This window comes from Aureobasidium pullulans (genome assembly GCF_000721785.1).
Source record: "Aureobasidium pullulans EXF-150 unplaced genomic scaffold scaffold_8, whole genome shotgun sequence".
NCBI lineage: Eukaryota > Fungi > Ascomycota > Dothideomycetes > Dothideales > Saccotheciaceae > Aureobasidium > Aureobasidium pullulans.
In genome coordinates this window covers 964836-982228 of record NW_021941028.1, presented here as the reverse complement: position 1 = coordinate 982228, position 17393 = coordinate 964836, and the positions used below count along the sequence as shown (strand labels likewise).

At 50.7% G+C, this 17393-nt stretch overlaps 4 protein-coding genes across 4 annotated transcripts; 1 reads left to right on the top strand and 3 right to left on the bottom strand.

The window, feature by feature from the left end:
* Window positions 1-132: 132 nt before the first annotated feature.
* On the bottom strand, window positions 133-1989 carry M438DRAFT_318228 (NAD(P)-binding protein). Its single transcript, XM_029902781.1, has 4 exons — window positions 1643-1989; window positions 1504-1586; window positions 1094-1442; window positions 133-1024 (listed from the first exon to the last, which is right to left on the bottom strand). The coding sequence occupies exons 1-4, from the start codon at window positions 1692-1694 to the stop codon at window positions 393-395; spliced, it is 1116 nt and encodes a 371-aa protein (XP_029761288.1). The 5' UTR covers window positions 1695-1989; the 3' UTR covers window positions 133-392.
* A 1424-nt stretch (window positions 1990-3413) lies between these two features.
* On the bottom strand, window positions 3414-4224 carry M438DRAFT_345282 (uncharacterized protein). Its single transcript, XM_029905417.1, has one exon. The coding sequence runs from the start codon at window positions 3916-3918 to the stop codon at window positions 3493-3495; it is 426 nt and encodes a 141-aa protein (XP_029761287.1). The 5' UTR covers window positions 3919-4224; the 3' UTR covers window positions 3414-3492.
* Window positions 4225-9747: 5523 nt separating this feature from the next.
* Window positions 9748-11967, top strand: M438DRAFT_345281 (uncharacterized protein). Its single transcript, XM_029905416.1, has one exon. It carries the CDS (start codon window positions 9776-9778, stop codon window positions 11735-11737), a length of 1962 nt encoding a protein of 653 aa, XP_029761286.1. The 5' UTR covers window positions 9748-9775; the 3' UTR covers window positions 11738-11967.
* A 963-nt stretch (window positions 11968-12930) lies between these two features.
* On the bottom strand, window positions 12931-14398 carry M438DRAFT_296236 (uncharacterized protein). The gene is made up of 3 exons (XM_029901900.1): window positions 14194-14398; window positions 13844-14139; window positions 12931-13794 (listed from the first exon to the last, which is right to left on the bottom strand). The coding sequence occupies exons 1-3, from the start codon at window positions 14392-14394 to the stop codon at window positions 12939-12941; spliced, it is 1353 nt and encodes a 450-aa protein (XP_029761285.1). The 5' UTR covers window positions 14395-14398; the 3' UTR covers window positions 12931-12938.
* Window positions 14399-17393: the final 2995 nt, after the last annotated feature.

The window sequence follows — 17393 nt, the reverse complement described above, 5'->3', positions numbered from 1 at the left end:
CGAGGTGGGAGGATTGGTCACCCGCGGTTTCGGGAATTGGATGCTCCGGTTCTGAATTTGATGCTCATCATGGAGCAACCACTGGTCCAGAGAGACCCTTGGATGATATCGGAGATCAGAGTATACCGTTCTACGCGAAACACATGTATTTGATACGGTTGGAGGCTAATAGGACTGTGAGATTCCCAACCCTTTCGTCAAATTCTGGTCAGCAGGGGCACCCTGTCAAGTGCGAATCCGTACAGACATTGCGAACTGAGCAGTACCACCTGGAGAGCAGCACTGCTTGTAATGATGTCTACATACAACGCCGTAGCCGTGATTTGACTTTCTCTATAGCATGAATAATCATGAATAGATGTTGTTTATTGATTTCGTGGAGTTCGTAGCGTCTATTCGCTGGACTCGGCGTACTTTGCGTACATCAGATCATACAGCTTGAGCTCGTTGATGGCATCCTCAGCGCTAGTCTTGATCTCCTTGTCATTGACCAGGCAGTCATGCATATCTTGGAACTCAGTTGCAAAAGCATCTTCAAAAGAGCTGATGATCTCCCTGGTCTGGACTTCGCCAGCATCATTTACTTCTTGAACCCTGACCATGACAGGCTTCTGTGTCTTGATGTAAGGAGAATCGTAGAAGATGGTGACGCGTTTGTTCTCGCCATACACGGCGAGATGAGCATCGAACTCCGGCACGCCATCGATGCCGGATTCGTAGGTCACGAAGAACGGATCGCCTGACTTGTTGCGGCACTTGAAGATGGCGGAGTAGAAAGGTTCGTTAACGGTGACGGCCGTAACGTCTTCGGGGAAGCCGAGAGATTCTCTCATGAGGGACAGGTCGTGGCTACCCAGACTGCCCAGGAAACGAGCATATTTCACTTGTTCGGGAGTAGGTTCAGAGCCGAAAGCTTCATGTAGGAGAGCATCAACTCTCTTATTACGCTCTTCTCCTGCCGATGGTGGGAAATCTGTGTTTTTGACAGGGAATGTACCACTTTGTGATGTGAACTTTCCATTTGCTAAAGATCTGTCAGCATAACTGCTTCCGGACAAATAAAGCCGTTGAGGGTAGATGGATTTCGACTTACGTCCTGAGAAGTCACGGGATCTTGCGTAGAGGATCTTGGGAATTGACTCGAGCTCGCGCTTGAACGCGTCTGTGAAAGAGCGGCTATGGCGTCTCATGTATCCCACCCATACGCGACCTTTTGACTTCTTTTCAGCATCGATGATGCGCTGAGCAGACTGCATGGAAAGAGTGATGGGCTTCTCGATGAACACATTCTTCTGTGCCTCCAGGGCCGAGATGGCGTATGGTTCATGGAACTCATCAGAGACAGAGATGAAGACTACGTCCACGTTGGAGCTGTTGAAGATCTCCTCCGGGTCGGTTGTCGCCTTTGAGATATGGTACTTCGAGGCGCAATGCTCAGCATTCTTGATAGGTGATGCTTGTCAGTCATGCTCTGATATATATTCAAGAATGAGAGAAGCCAACCTTCTTCGACAGATCACAGATGGCTGTGATCTCGTAGAGGTGTGATAGCTGGGAAAGAGTGGGCAGATGGATGATCTGGGTCACTGATATATATTGTCAATGCTGACAGGCCGCGGACAGCGTCGCTTTCAGTGCGTACCTTCTCCAGCACCAATGATACCAATGCGCAAACGTTTTGATGAGTCAGTCATGTTCGGTAGATAGAAAGTTGCAGTTGAGTTTCGAGTCGAGTTCTCGCCAGCAAGATGACCGTTGTAAGAGTGTTCAAAGATGGTGCCCGTTTGTGTTGAGCAACGAGGCTGGAAAAGAGTTGCGGGTCACTGACGCACATAGCACGATTGTCTTGGAAGCCCTATGTTTCGTTTCCCTGACTCGCTGGACTGCTCCTTCGAACGTCTTATATCGAAAGCAACGGCACCTAGATTTCTCAAGCCACTCATCTTCGTACTGCACGATCAAGCCCTGCGAACAATTTGTGGACTTCCCATTGCATTCGGGTAGCAGAATGAGAGACAAAGTTAATGGTCGAAAGTCTCTACAGAAAGTCTTGCTTGAAGCCTGCCAAGAGTCAGATGGCGGCCAACACTTTTGGCCACGTCATGACTACAATCACGATCAAAATTGTCTTCGTGATGTGTTGATGACGCCAAGCTTCAGAATCAGAATCAAGCATCAGAATCAACACACATGCTCTCTTATATCTCTGCAACTCGACATTACATGATTGGATCTCTCGGCCATTCTTTGAGGGGTGTATCTTTATATCTGAACAATTGCTCCAATACTGCCGAAGCTTTGCGGCACTTTCGGAATGCCCGTACAGTTATTCGCGATCGTTTTCAAAGACAAACGTTGTGCCTACCCGCAGTCTCGACCGAGCGGCTCTACACACTCGGAGATGCCCTCCATCAGCCCTGCTCTGTAATTGGCCAAAGGGAAAGGAAGTCGCTGCGAGAGCAAACGTAGACGCCAATAACCTATCCTAGGTTAGCATGCCGAGAGGTAGAAGTCAACGCCCTCGATTGCCGTGCGACTATGCAATCCACAGTCATAACGCCTTACCAGATCTAGACGTCGTTGTCAAGTCTTGAGAAACTGCCTAGACTGATTGACACTTGTAGGCCCAGAAACTAGCCGTCCAGCAACAGAACAGACCGTGGTTCCTTCTGTACCCGTTATGATTATTGACCTAGCCCTCAAGGATTCTTCTGTTGCCTCTATGAGCAGCAGAGAGAATGAGGCGTTATCATGTCTTATATGTGCCATTGCTTCCCGGATGTGGAGGTCTAGGAGGTATTCTGCATAGTCCTTATAGGACCTTGGCCACCCTTTGTCTTTTGCCTGTTTTCTGTGTTGTGTGGGTTGCTGCTTTCCATCTTGATTTTCGTTCATTTAGTTCTTAGCGGCTTTGAGCCGACTACAGTCAGGCAAGATGCGTCTCTCCTTTGCTCTTCCAGCACTCCTTCTCACTCCTTTCGCCTACGCCAAGGCAACTACCGCAGTCGAGACTACAAGTAAGTGCCAGCGATCGTTTACTACGGGCAAATTGTTGATATGGATAGCTTGCTCTGCCACCGACCTCAAAACCTTCAACGGCGATGTTCAGTATGGAGAAGCTTTCTGCGAATTCTGGCTCATCATCAGCCGCAGCACCTCTCCTCTTCCCAATCTCTCCGCCAGCGCTCTGACGAATGTCTGCAACTGTGTCGTCAGCGGCCAGTCTTCGACTAGCACCACATCTACTCATTCTGTGATCAGAGGAGCAAAACTCGTCTCTACCAGCTCAAAGTCCTCAACCACCAAGAAGAGTACTGCCAAAGTCTCGAAGAGAGCCGTCACTACCAGCAAGAAGACAGCTAGCACAAAGCTAGCTTGCGTGAGCAAGGACGTTACTGCCGTACAAGACGACATCACTTACACCATTCCTTTCTGTAACTGGTGGGCCGAAGCCTCGCGAACCAATTCTCCTGTTCCTGGTCTCTCTGCATCTCAGGTGACAAATGCTTGTAAATGCATCCTCAGTTCAGCATCGAGCACATCGAGCACCAAATCATCGGCAGTCAAAACGACTTCGTCCTCAGTAAAGTCGTCGGCCAAGTCATCAAGCACGAGCAGTAAGAAGACATCGTCGACCAAGTCATCAAGCACGAGCAGTAAGAAGACATCGTCGTCCGTGAAGAGTTCCGCAACTGCCAAAACTTCGACTGCCAAGACCTCTAGCACGAAGAGCTCGATCACAGCTACGCGCGGCAAGGTCTCTTCTACTTCTTCCAGCAAGAGCTCCTCATCAAAGATAGCCAGCTCTCCTTCCTCTTCGAAGGTCTCGTCCAGCATCCCTTCAACAAAGTCTAGTTCATCGACGTCCACCTCGAAATCCTTGATGCCGAGCATCACTAGGACTAGAGGTGGCGCCATTGTTCAGACCAGTTCAGCCGCCTCATCGAAAAGTTCAGCCAGTGCACCTGGCGCGAATGCGGCCGCAGCGCAATCTTCGTCAGTCAGCTCCGCAGGCGTCCAATCCTCTTCGACAAACATCCAATTATCGACCTCATCTGTCGGAGTGCAGTCGTCCTCTTCGTCATCGTCATCGTCTAGTACAAAAACTGTTGTCACTCGTACCAGAGGTATGGCAATTGTCGTTCCTGCAAGTTCCTCAGTCAACCAGGCGGGTCCTGCCGTGGAATCGCACGCAGCTTCAAGCAGCTCAACCGAGACACAGGCTTCATCGAGCGGCTCAAATGGACAGGCCTCTCAAGCCGCGAACTCCGGCTCTGGTAACTTAGGATCTTCCTCGGGCACACAGACTGCGACTACTCATGGTTCAGATTCGCAAGCTTCTTCGTCACAAAGTGGGGCGACCACCACATCGACAACCAGTCAGGCTCGCGTCCGCGGTAGCAAGATTCCCACCACCGCCGATATCTCGCAATCAGCATCGGTTGTTCAAGCATCTTCTGCCTCGCGCACATCCGGCTCGTCATCTCTTGGATCTGAGTCGATCTCGGCCTCCGTTAGCACCGCACCCGCTTCCTCTATGCCTGCCAGCTTCTTCCTTTACATGACTGGCTCCCAATCGAAGCTACAGAGCGAGAATGGGGACGGATCAACAAACGACAATGGGCGTCTTGGGTTCGACCTTGGAGACTCTGCAACATCGCAGCAATTCTCCTTCGATCCCATCACCAACCACGTTCTGTTCGGCGACTACGTTTTGTCCGTTTCCAAGCGTTACACCATGAGCCCTGACACATCCGAGAGTACTGCGACCTACTACAACGTTTTCGAAAGCACTGCGGACAGCGACGACTCAGTCCCTCTGACTTGTTCGTTCGACCCTAAATTTGGCATGGCTTGTACTGCCGAGATGGATGGCCAGAGCCTCAGCCAGATGTCCGTTGTCACTGTCGACAACGCTTTCTACCTTGTGATGCGCGCTGCTTCCGTTCAGAACAGCGATGTCGACATGGATGACATCAAACTCTATGCCGCACCTGCTTCAAGTGCAAGTTCTTCGTCAAGCGCAGCTTCGTCTGTTGTCAGTGCTGCATCGAGCAATGGCGGTCTTACTGCATCATCGTCAGCGGGTTCCTCCGCCGCTGAGAGCGTTTTCAGTGGACAATCTTCGCTTACTGTCTCCAGCACCAATGTTTATGGAGCATCATCTTCTCAATCATTATCAACCGGAGATATCGCCCAAGCAGCTAGCTTGTCTACCCACAGTTTGTCTAATCCATCCATCACAAGCTCTACCCAAGACATCCATGGTCCGTCGACTGTGTCTATTGTTTCAGCAACCGCTTCGCCCTCGACCAAGATATCCGAGTCTGCTCCTGTTGGCGATGCAACTCCAAGTCAACTTTCGTCGAGCTCAGATTCGACTTCTCAATCCACCGTTCCCGGATTGACTCGCTCTGCTAGTGATGCAGATTCAACGAGCTTGGCTGGTCCCTCTTCAATCGCTGCCGAGATGAGTAGCTCTATTGAATTGTCATCCAAGGCGACACCGGTCACTTCTGTCATGGCAGAGTTTTCGTCTGGCACCGCTGTTGAGACAATCTCCTCAGCAGACACCCCCGGATCGACATCCGCTCTGGATAGTAAGATGACTTCCGCATCAACGTCTGCTACACCAACTTCGCTGCAGTCTACAGATGACGTCAATGCTGCCGCTTCTCCGTCAAACACCGGCAATGCTCTGTCATCTGGAAACTTGAGCAGTAGCCCAACAACAAGCTCTGACGTCGTATCGTCCAGCAGCCCGACTGCCGTCGTCCAAAGCCGGGAACCTGGCGTCTATGCTTCAAACTCAGGCACCTCTGCCGATACCACAGCTCTGCAAAGCAACGGTACAGCCCTTGGTTTCAACTGGGGCTGGGAAAGTGTGCAACTGCGTGTCGACAACGCTGGATGGTTGGTGGATTCCGCTGGCAAATACCAAGTGGTTCAGCACGACGGTACATCAACACTGGACATGCTCTCAGGTTTTGTCTCTACACAGTCTGAACAGAACGTCCTTGGCTACGCTTACATCGGCCCCTGTAGCCTTGACTCGAACAATGACCTGTCATGCAAGTTCACCGAATCCGGTGCTCAGACCAAGACGGATATTGACTTCTTCCTTGTTGCTGGAGATAAGCCAAGCTCTTGGGTCTTGTATGCTGGTTGGAACGATCATATGCATCACGATGTTGATCTTCAGATTGTTGCACCCACTCAAGATCCAGCGTCCACTGCAATGGTCTCAAGGGCTAGTCCTGTACCTACTGCTGATGCATCGACTATCGGCGCTGTTGACGCCACCTCGTCTCCCATCACAGTCGATGTCTCCTCCACGTTGCAGACCGCAATGCCTACTCCTGCAGACGTTGAGTCGTTCAGCTCGGGTATCCAAATTACAGTTTCTAGCTCAGACATCATAACTACCGATGCCTCTGCAACATCTGCTGTTCAATCCGTTGATGCCTCTCAGACTGCTGATTCGGGATCTGTTTCTGCCACACCATCAGTGACTGGTGCTCAATCAGCCGAGGCAAGCCCTTCAAGCTCAGGAAACACCGATATTGGCATCGATGATGATGAGTCCGACGATGAGAACGCCTCTGAACAGACCGCCGCCAGTAGCTCTGCATCCGATGCAGTCTCTACTGATACTTCGCAGTCTACAGTAGTCTCTTCTGCCGATGCTTCTCAGACGGTTGAACCCGAATCGATTTCTGCCACCTCGCCAGTCGCTGCCTCCCAGACCACTGAGGCAATCACCCCAGACTCGGGAAGCACTACTATTGGCTTTGGAGACGACGACGACGACTCTACCGACGGCAGTCTCTCAGGCTCAGATGGCGAAAACGGCCCAGGAGAGACCTCCGCTGGTGCAAACTCTAGCGATGACTCGTCCAATGGCAATCAAAGTACTATGCCGACTTCATCTGAGACAGTATCATCTACCGTATCTGTGACCGATCCTACGGCTGCTACTGATGTGCCTGCTCGTTTCTACCTCTACGCAACCAATTCTTCGTCGTCTGCCGATGAGACTAGTCTTGAGACTGAGAACAACTCTGGCTTCGTGGGTTTCAACATGGCTGACGGCACGTACACCATTCGCAACTACACCTTCGACTCGACCTCTGGGTATGTCTACGATGGCGAGACTTCAAACATGTTGGTTACGTGGCCGGGACATGGAAACAACATCTTGCTCGCCACTTCTGGGGAGCAGACAACTTCTGGTTACGTGCCCATTACTTGTACGGTCAATTTCGACGATACATTGTCTTGTTCCTACCAGCAGACTGGTATTACCTACTCTGGTTTCTACATGGAAACTCAAGGCTCCAGTCAGTACCTAAATATCGGCCCTACGGGTTCGGACTCATCTTCTACTGGGTCCAACTCAGCAAGCGGCCAAGTTGGTTCAACTGAGAATTCCGGGTCCTCATCGGGAGCTACTTTGAGCGCTTCTGCTGATTCTTCCGCAAGCACGCCCGTCGTTTCGTCTTCTAGTCCAAGGCAAACTGTTGTTCTGAGACTTTCCACGAGCCCGAAGACTGAGCAAGTCTCGTCTTCCATCGATGAGGGTGTTTCTTCCACTTCTAACGAGTCAAGTACCGGTAGCCTCACGACATCCGCCATTTCGAGTAGCGAGGAGGCCTTCTCAACCCAGTCCTTCACTACTCCTGCATCGAACAACGCAGTCACTACTGTTGAATCGCAAAGCCCCTCAGCCACGATTCCGCTTACTAGTACCGATATCGAGACAACTTCGTCTGCGACTGATACTGCTGTGAGTCAGATCTCGAGCGAAGATGCAGCAGCGCCCTCGCTTGTCCCGAGCAGCTCTGCTAGTGTCCCTGTCTCGCAAGATGGCACTGAAATTGAGTCGACCTCTGCGTTTTCCTACTCCTCCACCGATATGTCTAGTGATATACCTGATGTCGCAAGCAATACTGCCACGCAAAGCAGCGAGATCTCTTCGAGCCCTGCTTCGGCCTCTGCTAGCGCTACTCTCGCTCCTATTCCATTTTACATCAGAGATGCCGGAAATGAATTTGTTGCCGTGTCTCAAGGCCAAGACGGTGTGGCTAGCTACGTATCTGGCCAAGGATCTGCTACACAGTTCTACATCGATCCTGATACCGGTTATCTCGTCGAGTGGGGCTTCAGCAATGTGTACGCCGCTAACAGAGGTCCCAGTGACGTGCCTGAGCTTGTCTACTTCAGCACTGTGATCGATTCGCACACCTATATCACATGCTCTCAAAACGCTCGCTCAGGATCATTGGAGTGTCAATCCAACAATGTTTCCCAACAGGCCATGACTTGCAACAACGATGGCAAGCTCTACTTCGCCCCTACTGTTCCATCGCAGTGTTCTTGGGTACCTCTGAACTATGTGTCTACCTCAAGTACCGATGTAAACAACAATGTGGCCGTCTCAAGCAACAGCGTTCCTGCAAGTGTATCTGTGTCTGCTACTAGCGATGCATTCCTCGCAAGCCAATCCGCATCATCCAGCGAGACAGCCTTGACAAGCGATATGGCATCCACAACTCAGAGTGCTAGCAGCTTTGAGTCTACCTCTCAGAGCTCCTCAGAGTCGCTTACAACGAGTGCCGATTTCAGCGACACGACGTCAAAGACTGAGAGTGCCAGCAGCTCCGAGTCCACCTCTGGATCGTTCGAAGCTACCTCTCAATCATCTTCAGAGTCGCTTCCTACCACCAGTGTTATCAGCAGCGGCATGGAATCCACAATTGAGAGTGTCAGCAGCTCCGAGTCTAGCTCCGACTCACCTGAAGCTACTCCCACTTCTCAGTCTTCCTCGGAGTCGCCTACTTCGAGTGTCATTTCCAGCGACATGGTTTCCACAACCGATAGTGCCAGCAGCTCCGAATCTACCTCTCAATCATCTTCAGAGTGGATGTCTACAAATGGTGTTTCGATGACCACCAGCTCCGATGTGCCATCTGTTACCTCTTCAGAAGATGCGTCTCAGACGGAGACGATCAATGACTCTAGTAGTATTTCTGTCCCACGAAGCGTCACTGGTCAAGACTCCACGACATCGAGCGAGACGGCCACGAGCTCGGTCGTTGAAAGCCAGACAACTTCTATCACACCCACGTCTACAGAGGATGCCCCGACTAAACCGGTACAAGTCGCTTCATCGACATCTGCCGCAGCTACTTCTGGACTGCCTCTGGCTAATTTGTGTCCTGCTGCTGATTACCAAAACATCACAGATTCTTACAGCAACAATTACACTGTTCGCTGCTTCTCCGATTCTACGGTAAACTCGTACTCGAGCGCTCAAGCTGCAAATAACTATCTCGATTGTATGACTGCTTGTGACGATGCCTCTATCAATGGCTGCACAGGTTTCACTTATGTAGGCAGTGCCAATGGTGATGCTAGTGGTATTTGTTACCTCAAGACGTCATCAGGAAGCTTCACGACTGCTGGTGCCAACTATATCTCGGCTCAGTTGTCTTCCGTCAACGCCACGAGATTTGATAGCTCGAACAGCGCCAGTCCCTCAGGTACTCTCGCATCAGGCTCTCCGGCTGCCGCGTCTTCTGCTGTCCACAGCTCTCAAGATGCAAGTTCAAGCGCCAGCATGAGCTCTCCGACCGCCTCCGAAGTTTCTGTCTCCATGAGCACCGACAGCAGTGCCACAACTCAGAGCGTTGACACGAACGGAAACCTTGCTGCTGGCGGCATCAACAGTAGCTCTGAATCGGCATTCAGCACCCCGGCCAGTGCTTCAGCATCTATGACCGCAAGCTTTGATGCCCAAGTCACTTCCACAAGCAGTGAATTCTCGTCCTCTGCTTTCAGCACCAGTGCCTCTGACCTAGCCCAATCGACCGAGTCAGCATATTCAACTTTGACCTCATCTACAAGCAGCGGATCAAGCTCTATCGCTTCAAGCACTTCCGCGTCAGCATCTGATTCGTCCTCAAGTCTGAGTAACAATGATAACGCCTCGACCTCTACTATTGATCGCAATGCAAACCACGTCTCTGTTCCGGCTTCTGGTTCCAACCAAGGTGGATTGGCGGCTTCAGCCACATCGATCGACAATTCCATGGCATCCAGCACCTCCAGTATCTCTTCAAACAGTGCTTCCTCAGCGTCAGACAGTGCCTCGTACTCGGCTGGCATGGCAAGCCCCACCTGGGCTCCCTCAACATCATCTGGTCAGAGCGTTTCTGCCTCTTCGAGCGTTGTCTTCGCCTCATCCAGCAGCATCCTTGCTTCTTCGGACAGCATGTTCTCCTCCTCGAGCAGCGCTGTTGCTTCTTCGAGCAGTGTCTTTTCCTCGTCGAGCAGTGTCCTTCCTTTCTCGAGCAGCGTCTTGACTTCCTCTAGTAGCGTTCCTGCGTCCTCGAGTAGCGTACCTGTCACTTCGAGTAGCATACCTGCCTCTTCGAGCAGTGTCTCTGCTTCAAGCAGTACCTCCGCGCCCTCGAGCAGTATCTCACTATCCTCGAGCAGTGTTTCGGCATCTTCGAGCAGTGCTCAAGGCTTCCCGTCGAGTGTTAGTGCCTCAGCAGGGTCTTCCCCCTCCAGTAGTTCCGTTAGCTCTTCAGCCTTCTCAAGCAGTACCCTGAGCGCTTCATCTCCGAGTGTCTCCGCAAGTCACAGCCAATCTGTCAGCTCCGCTAGCTCATCTATCACCAGTAGTTCAGCAAGCGCAAGCTCGTCATCATCAATCACGGCAAGCTATAGCTCATACAACTCTGTATCGGCCGCTATGTCTATCATTGAAGCCTCGAGTTACCAGCCATTCTGCTCTACCTACCTCGGTTACAGCTCATCGACCGCGACCGTCACTTCCACTAGCACTTACAACGATGTGTCCACGACCACGACTACCACGACGTCTCTCGTTGCACAGACCAAGCAGTACAGAAAGCGTGATGTTGAGCAGCCAAGCGGCACTTGCGACTGCGAGAATCATGATCATCAACCTAGAGCTACAAGCGAAATCGCTTCTACAACCATTCTTCGTCGTAGAAGCGGGTCCTACACCGAGATGCCAACAACCCAGCTCCAGCGTCGTGCTACCTCTGCTAGCTCAGCCGTTTCGAACACTACTCCAACCCCTCTCAGAACATTCTCATCGACCGATCTCAGCTCAGCATGTAGTTCAGAGGTCACTTCTCCTGCAGTTTCCACAAGCACGATTATGAGGACTGTCACAGCATCGAGCACATCGACGGTAACGAAGACAGCAACCTCGACAACCGTCATCTCTGTGGCCTCGAGCGCGCCAACTGGTGTAGTCGGTTACATGTCCTTCAGAAATCCCGTCAACACTGGCGGACAGTTCGCTTTGTCAGACCCTGCTACTCACATGACGGACAACTACTATGCCAACAGTACTCGCGAGACCTTCATCGTGACAAACACCAGTCAGCTGTACTCCGTCACCAACAACGCCTATTACTATTATCAGACTCCTGCTGGAAACGACAAGCTTTACTGGAGTACAAACAATGCCACTGGTACTACCAATTGGCTGCAGAACGCCACCACCTCAGATGGATATACCCAACTTCTTATGGTGGATACTCGATACACGGCTCGCACTTACTACAAGTTCTGCTTGAAGACAGTCGCATCTGGCGATGGTAACTCCGCTACCGGTCTGCACGTCTACTACTTCAACCAGACTGCGACGTTCCCTACCAACTGTGTTGGCACACAGCTCTGGTTCGCACCTTCTTAGTCGAAGTTCTAAGTTCGCTGCCTTTCGCTCATTCTCTCATTATTACCTACACCATTTCTCTATGTTTATCACACTTATTGTCGCTAAAGACAATCACGCCGGACGGGCAAAGACATTTCGCAGGCTATATCTTGTGGATCAATGATTCGAATCTTTTTGTTTAATTTTTAGTATATAGTTCAACTCCAACTATAGCATAGAATCCAAATCAAAGCATAGTTATTCCACCATCACCCAGCTCTTCAAAACATTGCGTCTCCTGATGTGTGTATCGCCGCCGTCGGAATTTTTCTACATGATCGAGCATCTTATGATCTTGACAACGACTTCGCCAGACAAAAAATGTCAAGCCGATTTCTCCTTCCTGTTCTATCACCGTTCATTTGCCGCAACAGCAGCTGCTCATTCTCATTTCAAAAAAAATCAAGGCAAGTCCAAGCGTGAGAGCGCGGAGTAAAGCCCCTTCCTCCCTTCTCCTCTCAAACAAAGCCAAAACCCGAGTCATGTACTGACCCCAAACAGCAATAGCCTTTTCTCCAATCCATCTCTCGAAGAAGCGAAAAGAAAAATCGCAACGGTTTATGAACGGCTGGAAATTTGGAACGCCAGAAAAAACGTCGAAGATGTGTTTTCCAACGTCGAACTTTTCTTCTTGGATAATAATATACAGAAGAAGGGAAATGGAAAGTGGTAACGGTGTTTATGATGTTGAGTCATCTGTTTGATATGGGAGGGGTTTCGCGGGTCCCTCGGTCCGGTCGCGAGATGGGAAGGTCGGCTTTCTTGCCGTGTGGATGCGGATGATTGAGATGGTGAAGGAGGGACTTTTGATGTGTCTCGGAATTATTGGAGGTGATATGACGGTCTACTCGAGGTGTATGGTGTGTTATTGTATCAGTTATCAGAGCATTGAAGGCGTTATGAAAGATAAAAAGAGAAGTTTTGAAGGTGTTGTGGAAAATAAAGATAAGTTTTGATAGTCTAATGAAAAAATGATGCATGCTGTTTTTCTACATTAAGTTTAAATCGCTATTTGGATGGTGGTGTTCCCGTTTTTGTTTCCCTCCGTTGCCGTGGTTCAGGGTATATGCATATGCAATTCGTCAATTCGTAGAGAGGAGAGATGCAAGGTTGATCCAATCCAGCGGGCCAAATCTCCCAGAGCTCGGGTGATTAAGTTCTATTTGGGGCAGGTTGGATATCAAATCCAACCAGCTTTGACGCCTTTGCTCACACGCCAGTCTGTGTTGTAATCGCCCTTTTCGACATCGGGGTCTGAGCCTTGTCGGCGAGGCATCACTTGGATTTCAGGGACGTGGTCTTCGCCTTCGGAGCCTTCTTCGATGTCCCAGCTTGATGCGCCGTGGCCATCGCGATTGGCTAGCATGGTTCGCTGGCTTGAAGCCCGAGAACATGATCTGTTGGGTCCTCGTGCTGGTGTTGAGGAGTTTGATGCAGGTATGCTAGTGGCAGGATAGTGGTCGCTTGACTCGGATTCGCTGTCATCGCTTGCACGTCCATCAACAGTGACGAAGTGCATTGGGATCTTGTCACCTTCGTCTCGGGTAGACTTCTTGCGATTTTGCTGGGAGATGACGGTGGATCGGGTAATGGTTGTGTCCTGTAGCTTGGTACCATGGCTGCCGCTGCCAGTAACAGTACTGATCATCTCAGTGACGTGATGCATCATTGGGGCGAAAAGAGGCTTGAGTGCTGGTGCACATCCGCAGAGAATGGCCAAATCGATCTCAACTGTGGCGCAGATGTACAAAGGCATTGAGTCCCAAGTTTCGTCGTAAGTGTCCATAAGAGTTCTCCAGATGTAGTAAGTGCGTACAACGCCAGCGACTGTGACGACAAGTCCCAAAGAAAGCAAGATCGAGACTCCGATTCTTTGCCTCAAGGGCATGTTGAGTCCCATGATGATAGGGATAGGTAGCAGAGTGACCAAGAGGTCCGAGATACAGTTGAGCACTCCGGCAACTAGGGTTACCGGACCTTCGTCCAGACATCTGGCATTCTTCATCACAGGGAACACCCAGTATGCTTCAACTGGTCTGTACAATTGTTAGCTACGTCTTAGAAAAGGAAGAGTTATGAACATACGTGCAGAGGAAGACTGCAAGAATAACAAAAGCAACGCCGATGGCAACGTTGTATGCAAATGTTGCCCAGAGAACCCATTTAAATAGACTGTAACCAGTATCTTTGATGAGGCGGAAGTAGAAACAAATGAGAGATGCGCGAGCGAATGTAGCGGCGAGTGTGAACAAAAGCTTGGAAAGAAAGGCTACGATGGAAGCGGATTGGAACATGGTGAACTCGACATCCCATAGATGGCGGTTCCACTGGTATCGAACGTTGGCGAGAATAACAACAATGCCAAGGGCAAGACCAAAGACCTATGCGCAGCGATCAGCTCTGGTGTCTAGTCACAATGCTTCAGCGAGTCTTACATATGCGATTGCCATGTTGAAGTCGTCCCACCCCAAGCGCCCTTTATTTCTGAATCGACCGTAGAGACGCAGAGGCACAGCCAAGCTGATCAGCGTCATGAAGATGACATTGACAATGACGAGTGGGAGTCCTTGTGTTTTGGGGTGTTCGTAGTTCGGTGTTGGCCAGTTGACCAGAACTGAGGTCGGCGGTAACTGCATCTTGCGACTGGTGTGGGTGTACAAGCTTCTCAATCAATTACCATAGCCTTTCGGCAGCGAAGAGGGAGGAAGCAAGAAAGAGAGAGCGGAACGAAAGAGAAGATATAGATAGATGATGGAGGGGAACGAAAAGTAAGGATCTGCAAGGTGAGGTGGCCTTACATCTTAATAGTCCAGAGCCATGAACTCTCACAGCGGAAGACCACTGCCGCGTCGAGGTTTTTGGTTAAGGTTAGATATCGCACAGACCGTAACACCAGCTACGGATGATCCCATCGTGGGGTCAAGATGAGAACGGATATATCAAAGGTCAAAGCACCACAAAATCGCTTGTCCAGAGATGTGATTGGCCTGCGATTAAGTGATACCGCGGTCGTCCAGCAGTCAGACGTGAGCCGGCCCTACAACGCAAGGGCCTTGCGTGGGGCGGCACTGCTTTGGGAGATCTGCTCGTTACACCACGTCCTGGACTACCATCTGCAGGGCATGGCGTTGGCGGCTACGGAGAACGCTTCAGCCAGGGAGAAACACCCAAGAAAAGCTTGATTCTCCCTTGCTGCTGGAAAAGAACAGTGACGACTCAAGACGAGCAGTTTTCGGCGAGTGTCCTGTACGTAAGACAGGTCTGACATGGAGGGAGATTCCGCTTCTGGTCGACCGTTTCTCATGGGCGCGATGCACGTACAGCGTCGTCGAGTCCTGCGACAGCAGTCATGGCTGGTGTACCGCAAGCCTCAATGCTGCGCGCCGTCGGCACGCCCCCGACGGAGATCGACATTGTCAAACGATACACAAACAGCATTTCCTTGATTGTTTCGCAGAGGGTTGCTTAACAGGTAAAATGATATGTCCCTTGTGATATCTGATGAGAGTGTTGGCTTGTCGTCTCTCAAGCGGAGGAAACTCAGATCCGAGATCTCTTCCCATCTGCCGGGACGTTTTCAATGTAAAACAAAGTAAAATAAATGAAGCATCGTCACCACGTGCGCCCGCAAAGCCGTGAAGAACACCCGGCTGGAAATTCCATCTTCAATAGTGTTCTGTCATTCCCAGCTCACAAAATTGCAGCTTCCTGCTGGTATCGCGAAAATGACTTCCGCTCGACATGGAAAAGTCTCACAATTTGCCAGTCCGAGGACCGTTTCTATGGTTCAACATCGCAAGGACTTCTCAAAAGCTTGAAATGAGTCGTCGACGGAAGGACCAAGCGAAGATGACTGCATGATTCATGGCAATCGATTTCAGTGCGGGGCTGAGTAATCGACCATCAACCACACAGGAAGCGAGTCATGTCCATTTCTCGATCACCGCCAGGATCTTGGACCTCGCACCTCTAAGCACAACATTCATTTGGAGCGCACTCCGATCACGACTCTGCATAACTGTCCCAAGTACCAGGCTATCCTTGATAGCTCGCAATTCTCTCGTTCTGAAATCTGGACTACGCCCTTCGGATCCAGGCACCTTTTGTTCATATCGGCTCAGTGCGGACGAGTACTGCTGAGGTTTCACACCGTTCAGCACCGGCAACTATGCTACACCTGGGATGATTGTTGGGTCATTATGGCTGTTACAATGTTATCGGAATCATTGGAAAAAGAGGAGCTGAGACTTCAAGGCCACTGATTCAGCCTTGCGATCAGCACGCATGATGCTAGTACACCAGATTTGTTGCCCAACGCCCTAGGTTACAGCCGGACCCAGCTCCACGTGGTATGAACGGATTTCGGCCTTTTAAGCTCCACGAACGACAACAGGGCGAACGTAGATATGTCCGTGGATGGAAAACATGTTGGTTGCGACACCTCGGCATCGAGGGGTCGGGTGCAACAGACCACATGTGTGATATGCTGTGGACTGCTTCACGAAGCTTTGTGTCTAGCACTTCTGCTTGCCAGTTCTTCATCGAAACCATGCTTGAATCTTCTAGATGAACACTCGCCGTAGACCCTATCGTGGTCTTCCTGTTTGTCCGGTACCACGTCACGGCATTTGCACGGAGCTACGTCGGGTGTCTATCTTCCCTCGCAGCGAGTACGAGGCTATAGATACCGCTGGACTATTAATCCTTTCGGGTAGCATTCGTTTGTTCCACATGCCAATATTCTCAACTGATGCATTCCACTCCACGTGGCGTGGTTCCTATGGCATATGGAAGGACTATGTTTGTGCCACTTGACAAGGCTCTTGCGTTGGTCCGCAGACATCTAGACCCGTCCTATGCCTTGAAGTATAAGACCCCACTCCGAACAAGCATTTGGGTGTAGATCTTCCGCGTGGTTCCTCGCTTTCGCAAACGAGCCGTGTTCCGCCACATGACTCTCCATACCATGAGCAGCTTTCGATCGGAAGGACGTAGATCACGTTTCCGTTGTGCTTCTCTTTTGTTTGGGAACTACAGCTCTCGCGCTGGTTCCGGCTATCCTTCTCGTTGAGACTTACGCACGTAGTCTGCTATCAGCTCCTCCAACCAGGCCGCGTACCCCCTACTGCTTACTCGTTGTGGCATCGATAGTCGGCGATAGCGGCAATATTGTCAAGCTTTAAATCGATCCGGCTCTAAGGAAGTTGCCACGGGGTCGAGTGATGAGAGATCTGTATCTTCAAGACATTCGCGCTACCCTTTTTCCATGGCCGCCCTCTATGAGGAGCTTCCTGGCGCGGTACAACCCATAGCTTGAAGCTGTGAGCGCAAGTATCATTTCGATTCGAGTCAGCCAACAACTGCAGACCCTTCATTAGTTCACTTCATGAAGGTTTTCATGAAGGAGGTATATGTTGAAACTTGTTTGGTCGCCTTGTTTCGTGTGCTTATGCCGAGTCAGGGTCATGCAGCCAAGCGCTTCGGCCATCTCATGAATCCTGCTTTCGTTCTCGTCCCTTCGCTCCTAGATTATACCACATCTTCAAGGATTTGAAGCGCGCTATTGAACTCATTGAATGTATGTATCAGGTGTTGTGAAGGGCTGAGGATGGCCGAGATAACAATCACGTCGGTC